Source organism: Micromys minutus (genome assembly GCF_963924665.1).
Source record: "Micromys minutus genome assembly, chromosome: 27".
NCBI lineage: Eukaryota > Metazoa > Chordata > Mammalia > Rodentia > Muridae > Micromys > Micromys minutus.
The window spans coordinates 35,278,783-35,294,439 of record NC_137962.1 but is presented as its reverse complement, the minus strand read 5'-3'; the positions used below and the strand labels follow the sequence as shown (position 1 = coordinate 35,294,439).

General features: G+C 52.9%; 1 protein-coding gene across 1 annotated transcript in view; it reads left to right on the top strand.

Annotated features, from left to right (window-relative positions):
• Nucleotides 1-755: 755 nt before the first annotated feature.
• The window catches only part of MPPED1 (metallophosphoesterase domain containing 1), a gene marked incomplete at both ends in the record, with an annotated part of 64,225 nt that continues 49,323 nt past the window's right edge, over nucleotides 756-15,657 (top strand). The window contains 2 exons of the mRNA XM_080938909.1: nucleotides 756-979; nucleotides 8,270-8,451. Of these exons, the coding sequence (XP_080795035.1) occupies nucleotides 756-979; nucleotides 8,270-8,451 (406 nt within the window). The remainder of the gene's footprint in view (nucleotides 980-8,269; nucleotides 8,452-15,657) is intronic.

Below are 15,657 nucleotides of genomic sequence, written 5' to 3'. Positions count from 1 at the left end.
ATAAATGGATAGATCTGGGATTCCTGGGATCCTGGTGGGGGCAGGGCACAGCATGAGGAGGGAGATCCTCTTCAGCTTCCCTCCACCCACCCCTGGGGGCTACCACCATGCCTCAGCCTAGGAGTTGCGTGCACTGCTTGGAAATCCCCTTTCTCTGGGTGCATCTGAAAGATGTCTTGAAGCTAAATTTATGTTGAAGGAGGAATTTTAACCCCATGCAATCCTCACCTGCATGGACTTGCTGGGGTGTGGCTGTGTTTTGGGGGGTTCTATGGGGGAATCTTTCCTGTTCCCCAAATCTTTAAAATAAAAAATTTAACTTTCCTGTTTACAAAATACCAGCCATTGTCTCCTCCCCAGCTCCATAGGCTCCGAGAATCTTGTTGGAGGGGGAAAAAATGTCTGAAGTATTTAAACATGTTGGACCACGCATGCATCCGTCCATGGTATCTCGGCTTTTCCCCCCATGGTCCCCCCCCCCTCTGTTCTCTCTTCTTTTTTACCAAAGTATATTCATCAAACTGCTGAGATGGAAAGATTTGTAATGAGTTTTTGAGCTGCGTGCGACTGTGTTTTCCCCCCACTCCCGCCCCCCCTTCCCTCTTTCTAAATCTTCATCTGACATTAAATAAAACAAATCCCAAACAGATTAACTGTCGCATGGTTCTGCTCCGTCTCTTCAGTCTGTTCGCAGGTCTGGCGGGGGACCCGGCAGTGGTGGCGGTGGGAGATGCCCGGGAGGCCCACGGAGGTCCATGTGGCGCCCTAGGTGGGATGCTGGCATCCTGAAGGCCGAAGCCCTGGCCCTGCTCCCCTGTGGCCTGGGCATGGCGTTCTCTCAGTCCCACGTGATGGCCTCTCGACGGCACCAACATGGCCGACTCATCCTCGAGGTGGACGAGTACAGCTCCAATCCCACCCAGGCCTTCACCTTCTACAATATCAACCAGGGCCGCTTCCAGCCACCGCACGTGCAGATGTAAGTGCAGACGTCCGAGGACTGGTGGGGACAGGGACACAGGTGCCTCCTGGCTTCTGGGACACCCTCAAACACACATTCCAGGGCTTGTGGCCCAAAACCCGAACTGTGCTGTGTGACTACCTGGGCTGAAGTTGGGAGGGATCTGGGGGAAGCCCCAGACTGGTGACCCCAGGGACTCAGGTTGGCCCTTTGTCCTGTTTCATTGGACTTGGTGGATGCTTCAGAAATGTTTGAAATGAGATGATTTTATTGAGAGATCTAAGATTTAATGATGAAACCAGAAGTTGTGAACCTCCAGGCTCCCTTGTTGGGGCGGGGTTGGGTAGGCAGGGTAGGGTGAGGTGGGAGGGTGAAGTGAGGTAGAGGTGAGGGTGGAAGTTGAGGGAGGGGGGTAGACTGAGGGTGGGAGGGTGGGGTGAGGGTGGGTGGAATATCTAGAGGCCTAGTTTCAGCTGTGCCTAGGAGTGTGGCTCAGGACTCCTATTCTGACTTCCTCTGATGGGAAGACTGAGTCACAGAGAGGGAGACGGTCTTGCTGTAGGCTCAGGTTAGGACCCCATCCTGGATTAGCTGTCTCCTCTCCCTTTGTCAGACCCTATGCTTCTAAAGTGTTCTACGGAGGATGTGTTCAGCACACTGTCTTCTCAGTTACATGCTTTCTTAGTGTCTTGGGTGCCTTCCTGCTCCAGGTCACAGCCACCTTGATCTCACACAGTGGGGAGAGACTAATGGCTTCCTACTGACTGAGCAAGGACACAGCCACTATGCAGGGTATTGTGTGGTTCCCAGAAGCCCTTCTCCAGGACATTAGGTTATCCCTGGGGGTGTAGACCCCAAGCCTCCTCTAGAGCAGGAGCCCTACTTCTGAGGAGTGTGTTCATGTGGTCCCAGCATCTGTCCCTCAAGGACAAGGTACAATGAATGGGTGAGTTCTCCAAGCCCAGCGTGCAGAGACAGCATAGCAGGCTGTGCGTGGCCACTCCTTCCTGTGTAGCTTTCTTCAACCCCAGGTTCTGTTCTGGGATACTTTCCTGGGAGAACGGCATCGGCTGTGACTGTTGTGTGGTCTGGAGGGGATTCCAGTAAGGGATGCCGATTTTCCCAGTGACACTTGGGATGATGCTCCTTCTAGTGGGGGTTTTATTCCATGTGGTCAGAAGGTGTAGTTTTGGGTAGGTATTTGTCTGAGCATTGCTTACTTTTGGGGGGTTAGGGGGCTGCAGGAAGGTTTACATAGGCTGAATGCCCTGTTGAGGGCACACCTCTTCTTGGCCCTTGGCACCTAGCAGCCTGAGGTCTGTCTCTGCGTACTTAGGTTCTCTTGGTACTTAGTCGGATTGGAGATGATACTCAAGTGCCTGATGCTGAGCTTGAGCCTTTCCAGTGGAAATGAGAGAGAACAGCGGGACCTCAGATGGAGCAGCAGGGGCTGATAGGTGCCTGTGTTTGTAGGCACACTCTTCTGTGCATGGCCTGGCCTCAGAATTGTTGCCTTGCAGGACTACCATGGAAGGTGCTTCTGCCCAGGTTGGGTAACCCCATGGAGACCCTAGCCTGAGGAAAAAAGCCATGCAGACAGGACAAAAGGAGAAGAAAGCTGAGGAGGGTCTGTCAATCTTGGGGTGTCCGGGAATGACCTTTTGGATAAGGAGGGTTCTATTGAGATGGGGGGGGTGTTTGGGAAGGGGTATTAGGATTCCCAGAGCCATGCAGAAGTTGCAGAAGGGTGGGCCACAGGGGATGGGATGAGGAGAGGGTGTCTGGAGAGGGTGCCTGAGGATTTCAGGGGTACCATCTGGGTACAGGGGCTTGTGTAGGAGAGAGAGGCCAGCTACAGGCCCTGGAGCCGGATTGTCCCGGGGAAGGGTAGTGAGGGGCTGATTGAGAGACAGTGGGTGTTTCCATTTGACCAGGGAAAACAGTGGAGGCCAGTACCCCTCCCCTCATTTCTTTACTCATTCAGGTTCCTTGGAAACAATTAGGCAGCTTGTTGATTAGAAAAAAATAGGCTGGTCTACCTGGGCAGGGCTCAGGTCTCTCCATGCCTCAGTTTCCCCAACTGAAAAGTGCTGTTTGCAGTGATGTCGACTGTGTAGTCTTCACGTGGCGGAGCCACGAGAGTGGCTTTGGGACACCGTAGCAGAGGAGAAAAAGCACAGTGACTTTCTTGTTGTCTGGGTGGTGTCCCCTTGTCTAGACCTCTCCCCTTTGGCCTGCTCTGTGTGATCCCTCCCCAGGCAGCCAGGGTCCTGGCTTCCATGGGCAGTGGGTCTGAATAGACACAGGAGTGTGGGTAGGGCTTAGGAAGGAGCACCAGGAGAACTTTGAAGTTTGGGTAAGCACAACCTGGGGGGGGGTGGCATCACCTCCCGCCCCATCTATTCAGACTCTAGATCTGAGGTCCTCAGGCTGTTGGGGACCCCCCCCCCCCGGCAAGTGGCCACTCTGTATACAGGATGGGCACTGCTCCCTGACTAGTGATTTATCACCGCCAGGGGCTTTGTCTCAGGGGACGAGAGAACGGCGGTCCCAGTTAATAAATACACAATTTAGATTCAACAAAAACAGTGGCAGTTCGACGTGGCCTCTTATTGAGCTGTGTGGTTTACTCAGTTGCCCCTGAGACCCTGCTGGTAACTAGTCTGTCTTTGCCTGAGCGATGACTATCAGGAGCTGGGGCCTCTGGCTGTGGGACTGAGAAACCCCAGGGGCTTCTCGGGAGAGCCCTCTAGGCATCACGACCCTGGGCATGCAGGGGTAAGAGGGGGCAATGGAAGGGAGGGACCGGTTACTGGAGACTGCCATGAAGTGTCTCTGGGGCGAAGCAAACAGCTCTTTCCTCTCCCCTTTTGGGGTCACTGGAGATATGGGACAGATCCTTTAAATGTCATCTGGGCTTCTCGGGCAGTGCTGTGAGCTGGAGACTGTAGCGGGAACCGGAGAGCTAGGCTGGGAGGAACCTTGTGTCCCTGGTCCCTGCACTTGACTGGGTTCGTGCCTGATTCACTTTCTGCAGAGGGAAAAACCAGGACTTCTGAAGGGGAGCGAACAGAGCCCACTTGACCCTGTTGTCTGAGCTCCATCTGCTCTCTAGCTGAGAGGAAGAGGGCTCAGCCTGGAACTGGGCAGTGCCGGGGCAAAGCCTGAGGAGAGGACTCAGCCCCGTCCTGCATGCCTGGGCAACAGACATAGCCACTGCTCCTGCTTCCTGAACTTTCCATCCTTCCTCCTGCTTCAGGTCTTGTGTGTGTTTGTATGTGTGTGTGTGTGTGTGTGTGTGTGTGTGTGTGTGTGTGTGTATGTGTGTGTGTGAGAGAGAGAGAATGTGTGTGCATGTGTGCACATGTATGTGATCATGTGCATGTGTCTCTGTGTATGCATGTATGTGTGTGCAGGTATGTATATGTGCATACATATGTGTGTGCGTGTGTGCATGTGTGCACGTGTGTGTGTGTGTGTATGCATACCATGGAGGCCAGAGGTCAGTCTCAGGTGTGTCTCCTCAGGAGTTGTCCACCTGGAATTTGGAGACCTGGATCTTACCCCTAAGGCTACGTCTATTGCCTCCACCTGCCCAGCACTGGGATTAGCAGCCGGCTCCTCTGGACAAGTTTTCCTTTGGGTCCTAGAGATTGAACTCAGGTTCTGCTTCTGAGGCAAACGCTTTCCTGGCTGAGTCACCTCCACAGCCCTACCCTCAGATCTTTGCTTAGGGTGTTTCCGGGCTCATCTAGCTCTCGACCCTGAGCGCTCTGCAAACCTGCACGCGTCACTCTCAGGAAAAGCTCCAGATCTCCTGGCCCCGCCCCAGGTGCTCTTTCCTGGGTGGGCTTGGTTCCTCCCTCTGTCTCGCACAGGAAATGGAAGGGAGGAGGGAATGGAAGGGAGGATGTATCCAGGATGAGCCCTGGGGATCTAGGAGGATCTGAAGCTCAGAGGTGCTGCAGCCCTGGGGAAGCAGAGGGCACCATCCCAGCTGGAAGGCAGCAGGAAGTTCAGGTCCAGGGATGTGCGTGGGCAGGGTGGCCAGGTCACCTTGGAACCTGCCCACCTTGGGCAGAGCACCAGACAGAGAGGGTCAGGGCAGTGGTGTGGTATGACACTCATGGTCTGTCCTGGGCTCCTGGCTCCTCATTTTCATAGTCCTCAGGCAATAGGGTCAATGCCCAGTCCCATGGCTTCATACAGTACAGGACCATGTTTCTCTGGGGCAACTGAGGGACAACACATCTCTTATGAGGCCTTTGTGGGTGCTTGACATGTGCTGTCCAGGATGGCTTTGGGGAACAGAGCTGAAGGCGCTTAACCCACTAAAGGATCTCCCTGATACCCTGAAGACTGGGTGAAATAGCCTTTCCCCGAGCCTCAGTTTTGTCATCTGTAAAATGGGGGCACCAGCACGATACTGGGCAGAGGGTTACGAGAAGGGGAAGAGAGCAAATGTGGAAACACTGTTCAGTGTTTCCTGAGTTCCCAGACACTGGGTGTGAAGTTTGCTCTCTTTTCTTGCAAGGTTGGGCAAACAGCTTTGCCGCAGAACTGATCTGGGGAAAGGAGGCTTTAACTCGCTCTCTGGGGATCTCTAGGCTTCTGTCTTCACTGTGCTGGGAAGCCTCGGGGTGCAGGGAAATAAGGTAAAGTTAATTAAAGAGCTCCTGCCTCCACAGCCGCCCCTGTTGATGAGAGCCCTCCGCTGCCTGGTGGCCAGGTCGTCTTCTAAGGAGACTGCTGGATCCCCTTTCTCTTGATCTTTTTGAGGTCTTTATAACTTTATGGCATCTATAAGGTATGTGTGTGTGGTATGTATATATGTGTGTGGGGTGTGTTTGTATGTGGTGTGTATGTGTGCATATGTGTATGGTGTATGTATGTGTGTGGTGTGTATGTGTGTGCATGTGTATGTGTGTATGTGTGTGGGATGCGGTGTAAGGTGGTTTGTGTTTGTGTGTGGTGTGGTGGTGGTGTGTGTGTGTGTGTGTGTGTGTGTGTGTGTGTGTGGGATGCAGTGTAAGGTGGTTTGTGTTTGTGTGTGGTGTGGTGGTGGTGGTGGTGTGTGTGTGTGTATGTGTGTGTAAATGTATATGTATTTATGTGTGTGGGATGTGGTGTGAGGTGGCATGTGTGTGTGCATATGTATGTGTGGTACATGTGTGTGTGCGTGAACAAATTTTTTGGTTTGCCTGAGTTCCCCAGTAGTCCAGTGCTGATTTGCTGCCCGTGGTCCTGTTAGCACTGTCAGGATGGGCAGAGAGCACAGGAATCCTCCCCCACCCCCAGCCTCTTAGACTGCCTTGGAGAGAAGATGCTGAGTCCCAGGGGACACAGGGAAGGTGAGGATTGCAGGGAGGTTTCCCTTTTAGGTCTGGTCATACACTGCCTCCTTCTGGAAGCTTCTAGGAACCCAGAGCATCGATGGATTTCTCTGATCCTCAGCCCTTCTGTTGCCTCAGCACAACTGGGAACCACAGGGTCACATTTTCATCACAGCCTTAGCTCCTGGTGGGCGCGATTCTAGCCTGTTCATCCCTCTGGCCTGGTCCTCAGGACTTGTGCTAATTGACCACAGAATGTGTGGGTGGAGAGAGGAGATGAGAACCCAGCGCCAGCCCAGCACCAACCCAGTGCCTTCCCGGCCACCCATTACTATTTGGAAAATTTCTCCGTCTTCCCAGTCAGCTTATCTCCAAGCTGCTAGGGCTCTGCCTAGGCTTAACAACCCCCACAGGGGACCAAGGGTGCTTCCTCCTGTGGTGCCCGAGGGTTGGGAGAGGCTGGTGTGGTTCCTCACCTGCTGCAGATCCAGCAGTAGGATGCATGGTGCACATTAGCATGCCGAACCCATGTCTCTCATAAGGTGTTAATTAAATTTCTTCGAAGTATATTGTCTGAAAAAAAAAAGGATAATTAGAAAGATGTCTTTAAAAGTATTTATGTAACTGATACGGTGCTGCTTTTGGTTTGACGCATAATTAGATTTAAACACGACTCCTCCAGCGGCATGCTCGTTTGGAGAGAGCTGCTTGTTGAAATGTCATCGTGTTGTTTCTAAGCGTCGTGAGCCTGGTGAAGTCACCAGGATTCATATGTGCTCTGTGAAGAACATGGGACGAGGGGCTTACGGTGGGGTCCTCAGCCAGCTGCTGGGGCTCCCGGGATGGGGAATGGAGCGCGTGCCATGCTCTTTTGATTTCTGGGATGTTCAAGTCCAGGTGCAAACCCAGGCCCTGGGTTCCGCTCATGTCCCAGTGACAGTAGCTGAGCTGGACTCAGGGATCTGGTTTTCCGACTGCAGGAGCATTGTCGTGCACAATCCCAGAAGGCTCTTGGCATCAAAATGACTGAAATGTCTTTTGGGGACCCTCCCCTGCTGTTCTTGGGGATGGACCTTCTGCATCTTCGGTGCTATGCTGAGTGCTGAACTCAGGACCAGTTTCCTTGAGTGGATCAGGGATTTCTAGCTACACGGTGTCAGCAGGGCAATAGTGCCCCCAGGGGTGAAAGATGGTTTTGGGAGGTTGAAAAAAAAATCTGACTTCTAGCCAAAGCAGAGACAGCCAGCACAGGCCCAGCAGTGATGAGCAAAGCCGGGAAATGCTGCTTTCGTGCAGAACAGCTCGGCTGTAATTGTAGGCGCTGTATGTGGGTATGATGTTCAGATGCTCATGGTGGTCCTCGGAGGGTCTCACGTTGCTATGACAAAAAAAAAAAAAAAAAGAAAAGAAAGAAAAGAAAAGAAAAAGAAAAACCAAAAACAACGCCTCCCCCCACCAAAAGAGAAAAAAAAAAAAAAAAAAAAAAAAAACCAAAACCAGAAGAACAAAACAGTTGAAGCAGTTAAAGCAGGAAGGGTTAATCTTGGCTCACGGCCCGAGGATACAGTCTGTCATGGCCGGGGAAGCATGGCGGCAGGAGTGTGACACGGCTGGTCAACTCTCCTTTTTAAAAATTGGTCTGGAACTCCAGTGGTGCGTCTTCCATTCAGGGTAAAACCTTTATGGGAAACATCCTCATAGGCAGATACCCCTAGGCCTGTGTTTTTATGGTGATCGAAAATCCCACCAAGTACACAGTAAAGATTGACACCACAGGATAGGGGAAGCTGAGGCTCAGGGGATGAGAACGTTTTGCGGGGGCCTCCAGAAGGCTGGCCATTTGGCTCATGTTCAGTTGGACACTGAGTTGATAGAGCTAGTAGGAGCATGGAAGGGCTGTATCCGGGAGTCCCACCGCCCCCCAGGATCACAGGTCGGTGACCCCGGTAACCGGCAGCATCTTCTCTCCCTGCAGGGTGGACCCAGTGCCTCACGATGCCCCGAAGCCACCCGGCTACACACGCTTTGTCTGCGTTTCTGATACTCACTCAAGGACAGACCCCATCCAGATGCCCTATGGCGATGTGCTGATCCACGCAGGGGACTTCACGGAGCTGGGGCTCCCAAGCGAGGTGAAGAAGTTCAATGAATGGCTGGGTAGGTCTTGCGTGCTGAGCGCACTTGGTGCTTGTGAGGATGTGATATCCAGAGCTGCCCTCTCCTAGTAGCCTGGCATCCCTGCCCTGCCTTGCACCTTCTGGGCCTGGGCCTTGGCCTGTCCACCATATTGGGGAGCCTTCCCTACCCTCTTAGACTAGGTCTTGCACATTTCTCCCATTCCACCAGGGCCTCCCTTTCCAACCCCATCTTGACTGTGACTTGTTTGTTAGTCTTTGATCTTGGAGACCCTCCCAAAGGAGCTGGCTTGGCTCCCACGTGTATGGACCACCTTTGTGCTCAGTCCTGAGTGCCTGGTATAGGTGCTCACAAAGCAACTAATGAATGAATGAGTGAATGAATGAATGAACAAAGGAATGAATGAATGAATGGTGAGAGGTGATTGGCTTTCTGGGAAAAGTGGTGCCAGGGAAGGTCCTCTACTCATATGTTTGTGGTTCAGCCTCTGTGAGGACGGCACTCTGTTCTGTGGCCCCATGGGGGTCTAGGCACCCGAGGTGTTCTTTTTGTGGGCAGCAGCTGGTGTAGGCAGTGGCAGAGCCTGATCCCGCAGGTCAGCCCTGAGTGCCTGGTATAGGTGCTCACAAAGCAACTAATGAATGAATGAGTGAATGAATGAATGGCCAAGCTGGTGGGTACGGCTTTGTGTGGGTGCTCTTCTTTTTCCAAAATGAAGAAATAAACTAGCATGCTCCTCTCCCAGCACCTAGGGTAGGGAATTTGCATGTTCTGGAATCTGGGGAAAAGTCACAGTGAGGTGGTTCTGTGTCTGCCTCGGGGAAGGATAGCTCCTGGGTAGCCTGGTGCACAGGCTCGCTGTCCTGGAGAGGAGACATAAACGTGTTGGTCTTCCCCCATAAGAAGCTCCCCGGTGGCTGTGGCTGCCAGACTTTACAGTCCTTTGCAGTCTCTGAGTGTGCCACTGTGCAGCTGGCTGAGAGCCATGGGGCAGGGGCCAGGCATGAGGTGAGTGGCTGCAGCGAGTGAGGGGCCTGGCCCTGCCAATGGAAACAAACATTCACAAGCATAGTTTTGCTGCCACTTGGCACGCTTGGCATTTTAAATATTGATTTTTTTCAAATGGGAAATTTCATCCAGCCTCATTTGAACTGGAACACGTGAAGGCTAGGGTAGGGAGTGCATAGCCAAGGCCCAGTGACAGCCAGGTGTCTCCCTGGCCATGCTCCGGACTGCTTTCTTCAGGGTTCTTTATGCCCGTATCTCTTTTGCTATGACTTTCGAAAGATGAGAGGCTCCATTTGGCTGGGTGAGGGTCACCACAGGCCAGATGCTTACCATGTGCCAGGCCCCGGGTGGCAGGCTCTTTTTCCCTCTCTGCCTTGGTAAAATGTGGCCACAGTTTTGTCTCGATATCTCTCTTCACACCCTCTGACAGATGAGAATCCACGGACCCTGCAGTGTGGCTCGAATACTTAAGCTTAGTGGCCCGTGGGTCTGGGGATGGGCTGTGGCTTCTTCAGGGAAGGGAAGTCTTCAAGGGGTGGTGGGGAGGGGACTTGGCTTGATGGCTTGGGCCTTGCAGAAGAGTTAAGAGACTGAATAGGGTGTAGCCAGATGGTTGGGGGGCAAAACATGAACCCTGAAGGCTTTCTTCCACAGGGCCTCTTGTCATGGCTTCCTTGAAGTGTTTGGAGAGCCCAGGGAGCTGCCTTCCAGTCTTGATCCAGGGCCAAGAACGAGCCACTTGGTGGAAAGGTTATTGGTTGCTAGAGGACTGCTCCTTGTGTGTGTGTGTGTGTGTGTGTGTGTGTGTGTGTGTGTGCACCTGAGCATCTACCCTGTGCCCTCCTGATGACAGGAGGGAGCAAATATTCCTAGCTCTATTTTGTAGAGTAGAAAATGAAGGTCCAGAGAAGCAAGGCAACTCTCCCTAGGTCACACAGCTAGTATGTGGCAGAGTTGGGAATCAAACTCAGGCAGTAGGACTCTGTGACAAGGCTCTTTGTTGCCTCTCTTGCTCTTAGGTGTAGCCTCTGTGGCTTCCTCATCTGTGGCTGACACCCAGGACACCTAGGGTCTGCTTCCTGAGAGGGACAGCTGCAGATGAAGGTCTTTTTTTGATTTTTTTTGAAGGTCTCTCTTGACCTCAGTTACCCCATTGTACATGGTGGTCAGGCTGCCTTTGCCTTGTTCACACCCGCCCCCCAAGAGAGATTGGAGGCGGGTGGGAGAAACAGGCTCTGTGGACTGTAAAGTGTGGAGTGCACGTTATTACAGTTGAACTGGGAGCTGCCGCTGGCCATATCAGGACCCCCTCAGGACAGGAGTTGGAGCAGGCTCAGAGGAGGGAGACTGTGGTGAGCTGTAAATGCATGGTAACCGTTTCTGAGTGTTGATGTGTGATCTCTGCCTTCAGCCATCTCTGTAGACAGGGAAGAGACTGGAAGAAAGCGCTCTTCTGAGTCATCCATAGGAGTCCGAATGTGTCAGGTGCAGAGGTGGTGGGGGGTAAAGGTCCAGCCCCCCCATCCCCCTCCTAATCAGTGTGGCAGGAAGAGGGCAGTCTGGTTGACAGAGAGAAACAGGGATTGCTGAGGATTGATTGACCTGGGGGCCCGGGGATGTGGTGCTGTAGCCTTTGGCTGGGTGGTCATGGGAAACCCTTCGAAGGTGACCTTGGATTAGGCTGGAGGGTAAACACAAGGTGCAGAAGGCTATGAGGTAGGGGGGGCATGGCTGCCGTAGCCTCTGAGGTGGGACGGAAAACAAGGTAGGTATAGCGAGGAGAGCTGGCTAGGGGTTGGGGTTGATTCTAAGTGTGATTCTGGTTTAGTGGGTGGGGTGTGGAGAGGTCCCCACAACTTTGCAAAGGCAGTTCTGGATAGTGAGTCAGGATGGCAACATCATGGGCAGAGACTCTGGAAGGCTCCAGAACAGCTGGATGGCAGGATCAGATTTCCTTCCTCACGGAAGGGGAGTGAGCGCTAGTCTGCAGCAGATAAACTCAGAGCTTTCGAGCTCTGAGGAGACCTGGTCTTCCTGGTGACTGGTGTTGTATGCCTATAGGAGAGATGGGCAGCGTGGGCTAGAGTCCCCCCCCCCCCCGCTATTCAGCCATCCCAATGTACCCAGAGCCTTTCCAGGCCTGCAGGCTGTGCCACCTCCCAGATCCCGGAGCTGAACCCCAGACAACATCTTTCCAACCTGCTGGTCTCAGTTTCATTCCAAGCCAGTTCCTGATAGACAGGAGGTATAAAAGCTAACACAGACCCTCAGCGAGACAGGTTTAGGTACCTGGCCAGGGCTGAGCAGCCCACCCCACACTGCCTCCGAGCTGCTGCCCACATTCCAGGATGTCTGTTTCTGTCGTCAGTACTGGTACCCACTAGTGTCCTTGGAGCGGTGGGCAGCAGGGCCATATTTCTTATGTGACTGTCCCAGTAAGAAGTTAAGAAATGGCTGAGGATATTGCCTCAGGCAAGGCCATGATCAGCAGGCAACACAGAGTCCTTCCCTCCCCAAGGCTGGTGGGTTCAGAGTTCCCAGGGTGAGGACACCAGGCAGGATTCCGATTGCGAAGACAAAGATGCCAGCTCATAGCTGGGCTGCCCGGGACTGTCTCATGGCCCCTCATGGGGACACACAGCCTTCACTTCATTCAAATTTCTAGCCTCAGCCCTTGCACGCCCCAGGGTGTGCAGCTCACTCCCCATCCCCCTCTAGCCTCTGCTCTGTGCACCTGGCACCCGACTGACACTTCTGCACAGTTCTCTCTCCTGTGTCCTGGGCCTCCTCTTTGCTTATCAATTCTCTTGATCCCCATCCTGATCCATGAAAAGTGTGTGTGTGCGTGTGTGTGTGTGTGTGTGTGTGTGTGTGTGTGTGTGTGTGTTTCCTTCGTTCTTCCCTCCAACAGACAGTGCCACAGCTCTTATCCCACCCAGACCAGTGGGGGATAGCTTCAGCTTTCTCCAGGGCCAATGGACAGTTCAGGCTTCCCCCAGACCTCTCCTCACAGGCATCATTAGGCCTTCCGGCTCGTCTTTACTTTCCAGAGCTCTGCCCCACCCCCATGCCTTGTGGCACAAGCTGTATTTGCCATGTAACTGGTGGTTGGTGGCTGCCTCTCTGCAATCCGATGTCATCTGCCCTCTTGGCCTCTTCTCCATCACCTGCTGAGTGGGTATTGGTGCTGGGTGAGCCAGCCCACCCAGCTCCTGTTCATCCTGTGGGCTCCTGTGGGCCCCTGAAGGCCTGAAGATGGAGATCAGGCTAGCTCAGCCAAGGCTGCTTAGCCTTGAGCCTGGAAAGAAAGTCAGAATGGGGTTTGTGGAGGGCACGATGAACCAGCTGATTTAGTCGCTCGGCCTCGGGCAAAGGCGGAAGACTTGGGGGGGGGGCTTAATGGAGTGTTTAGAAGTTATAATTAACTTTTCCTGGCACCCTGGCATAGAACGAGAGCGAAGACAATATAAAAGGGGGCCAAGGATTTAGTTAAATAGAGCTCGGTCTTCTGCAAGGAAACCCTTAATTAAAATCTGCGAGGGAGGAAGTGGGGGGTGGGTGGGAGGAAGTAGAGATTTACTGCAAGCCCGGGTCTGGATCTCGGCTCATTTACGAAGGCGCTATGGTTGTGCTGGAGGCCTTAGGCCTGCACGATTTACCTCTCTCTGCGGTTCAAGAGGGTGAAAGAGCAGGAAGGTTGGCAGGGTGCCAACCCCCTGCAGAGTGGGCACAGCTAGTGGTCTACACATTCTGATTATTCCTGCGGGGCGGGGCGGTGGGATGTTTTCGAATCTGCTGTAGTTGGATGACCCCCTTTAGCTACCTTCCCCTCGCTCCTGATTGGCTATCTCTGTCGTCCCTCACCTCTCGGGAGGCCAGTCTTGGACTTGAATGGGCGGGGCTCCATAGCTCAAGGCTTTCTTGACCCTAGAAGTTGGGCAGATTCCCACTTCGGTCTGATTCCTTCAGTTCTTTATTTCTTATCTATCCTCTGTGTATCCACGCCTCAAGGCACAACGCTTTCCGCTCCTGAGAGTGCTTCTGATCGGTGTGTGCATCTGGCCCCAACTCCAGCGTTAGTCTCTTATCCCTCTCCACCCCCACAATGGCTGCCTTGCTGTACTTTCTGGCCACTTTGGCCTAGTGGCCCAGAGATGTTGTGGTAAATATTAAAAAATGGTAACCTTTTACCCTGCGCTTGTGCCAGCACCATTAGGGCCACGTGGCACTGTGGGGTATCTTTTATCTCAGCGGCTCCACACCGCCCCAAGTACTGGCAGACCCAGACTTCCTTTGACCCAGCGGTTTGCTCTGGCCGCCCTGGCTGCTTCTGACCAGCCGAGAACTTAGCTCACATTCTCCACGGCCTGGTAAAATCATGACTCAATAATCAATATTTTATCAAACAGATTTATATGTTAAATTCTCAATCCACAATCTATCTACACAATAAGCTTACAACCATCTTACAAAGATATAAACCATGCACCTAGTTAAGATAAACTGACCTATAGAAATCCATCCTTAGAAAGTATGTGTATATATATATATATATATATATATATATATATATACACCCATGGCTACTCAGAGCTGTGCGGATGGAGATGGGTCATCCTTGTCTTCCATGTTGAATCTCCTTTTCTCCTTCTCTCTCACCTCACGAAAGCTTTTTCCCTGCTCCACTCTTTACTGTCCAATCATGTATCGCCTTGACATTCAACCTACACCAGCTCAGACCCTGGAAGTAGACAGGCTGTAGCTACCTGTGTGGTAGCATGGGGTAGGTGGTGTGGGGTGGTGTGATGGTTTGTACATGCCTGGCCCAGGGAGAGGCACTACTTGGAGGTGTGGCCTTGTTGGAGTAGGTGTATCACTGTGGGCGTGGGCTTAAGACCCTCATCCTAGCTGCCTGGAGATCTGTCTTCCAGTAGTAGCCTTCAGGTGAAGATGTAGAACTCTCAGCTCCTACTGCACCATGCCTGCCTGGATGCTGCCACTCTCCTGCCTTGATGATACTGGACTGAACCTCAGAACCCGTAAGCCAGCCCCAATGAAATGCCTTTTATAAGACTTGTCTTGGTTATGGTGTCTGCTCACAGCAGTAAAACCCTGAGGCAGGTGGGTTCTCAGTGCTGGAGTGTCAGGATGGGTGGGCCTTATGCTTATGTCAGGACCCAGAGAACTTGAAGTCAGGTCCCTGGGACCACTTTTGCTTTCAGCAGCTGGTTGGCTACCCCCAGTCTATGTCAATCAAATAAGAGCCCTGACCCTTGGTTATGGGACTAGAGTTTCCAGTGCAGCTGGGGTCCACAGGTCTTATGGTATCATGATCCCAGCATAGGTTAGTAGCAGCGTCTGCCTCTCCCACCTCACTGTGGAGACAGGCAGGGGTCTTCATTTAGCCCAGTGGGTACATCATTTGGGGATCTGCTGTGCTCTCTGATGTGAAGGTTCTATGACAATGACATGGAAATATTCCTTATCGCCCCGAAGGTGTGACAGCTAACCACGTGAGAGTGTGGGGTCATTTAGTAACCGACAGAAGAAGATGCTAATCAACTCACAGAGTGGGGTGTTAGCTGTCTGAGGTGGGAGCTGCCTAAGAAGACCCTCTAGGAGGGCCTTGAGCTGAGGAAGATCTAGTTGTGAACTTCCTGCTGCCGGGAGAGGCTGGGAGCCCAGGTGCAGGCCGCTTGCCTACAGCCTGTGAAGTTTTAACCTTAGCTTCATTGAGGTCACCAAGAGCTTCTGAGGGAGAGGCAGGCCAGACCGTGTTCCAGATTTCCACTGGCTGCAGGGTGGAGACAGAGACTGCTGGGCCTGGGAGGTTGTAGTTAGTGTTGGCCAGAGGCCATGGTGGCTCAGACTGACCCAGCAGTGCAGAGGCCCAGGGTCAGGGAGGAGAAACCAACAAGGGTCCTTGCCCAGCGGTTTGAGAGGAGGAGACTGATCCCTGACAGCCCCCAGCAAGGACCATTTAGCGGAAGCTTGTTAGGAGGGTAAGAGGATGGGATGAGATAGAGTTCCTGTGGGGGCACATTAGTTAAAAGAAAAAAAATCTAACCACGGGATGCTCTCAAACTCACAGCAGCTGCCGGGATAAGCTTGCTCAAGAGCAAGGTCATCAACACACAGGCATGGGTAGGGAGGGGAGCGTTCCTAAGGCCTCAGTCTGGATGGGGAGCCATTTGGGGTTGCAGGGGGACCGGGGAGGGA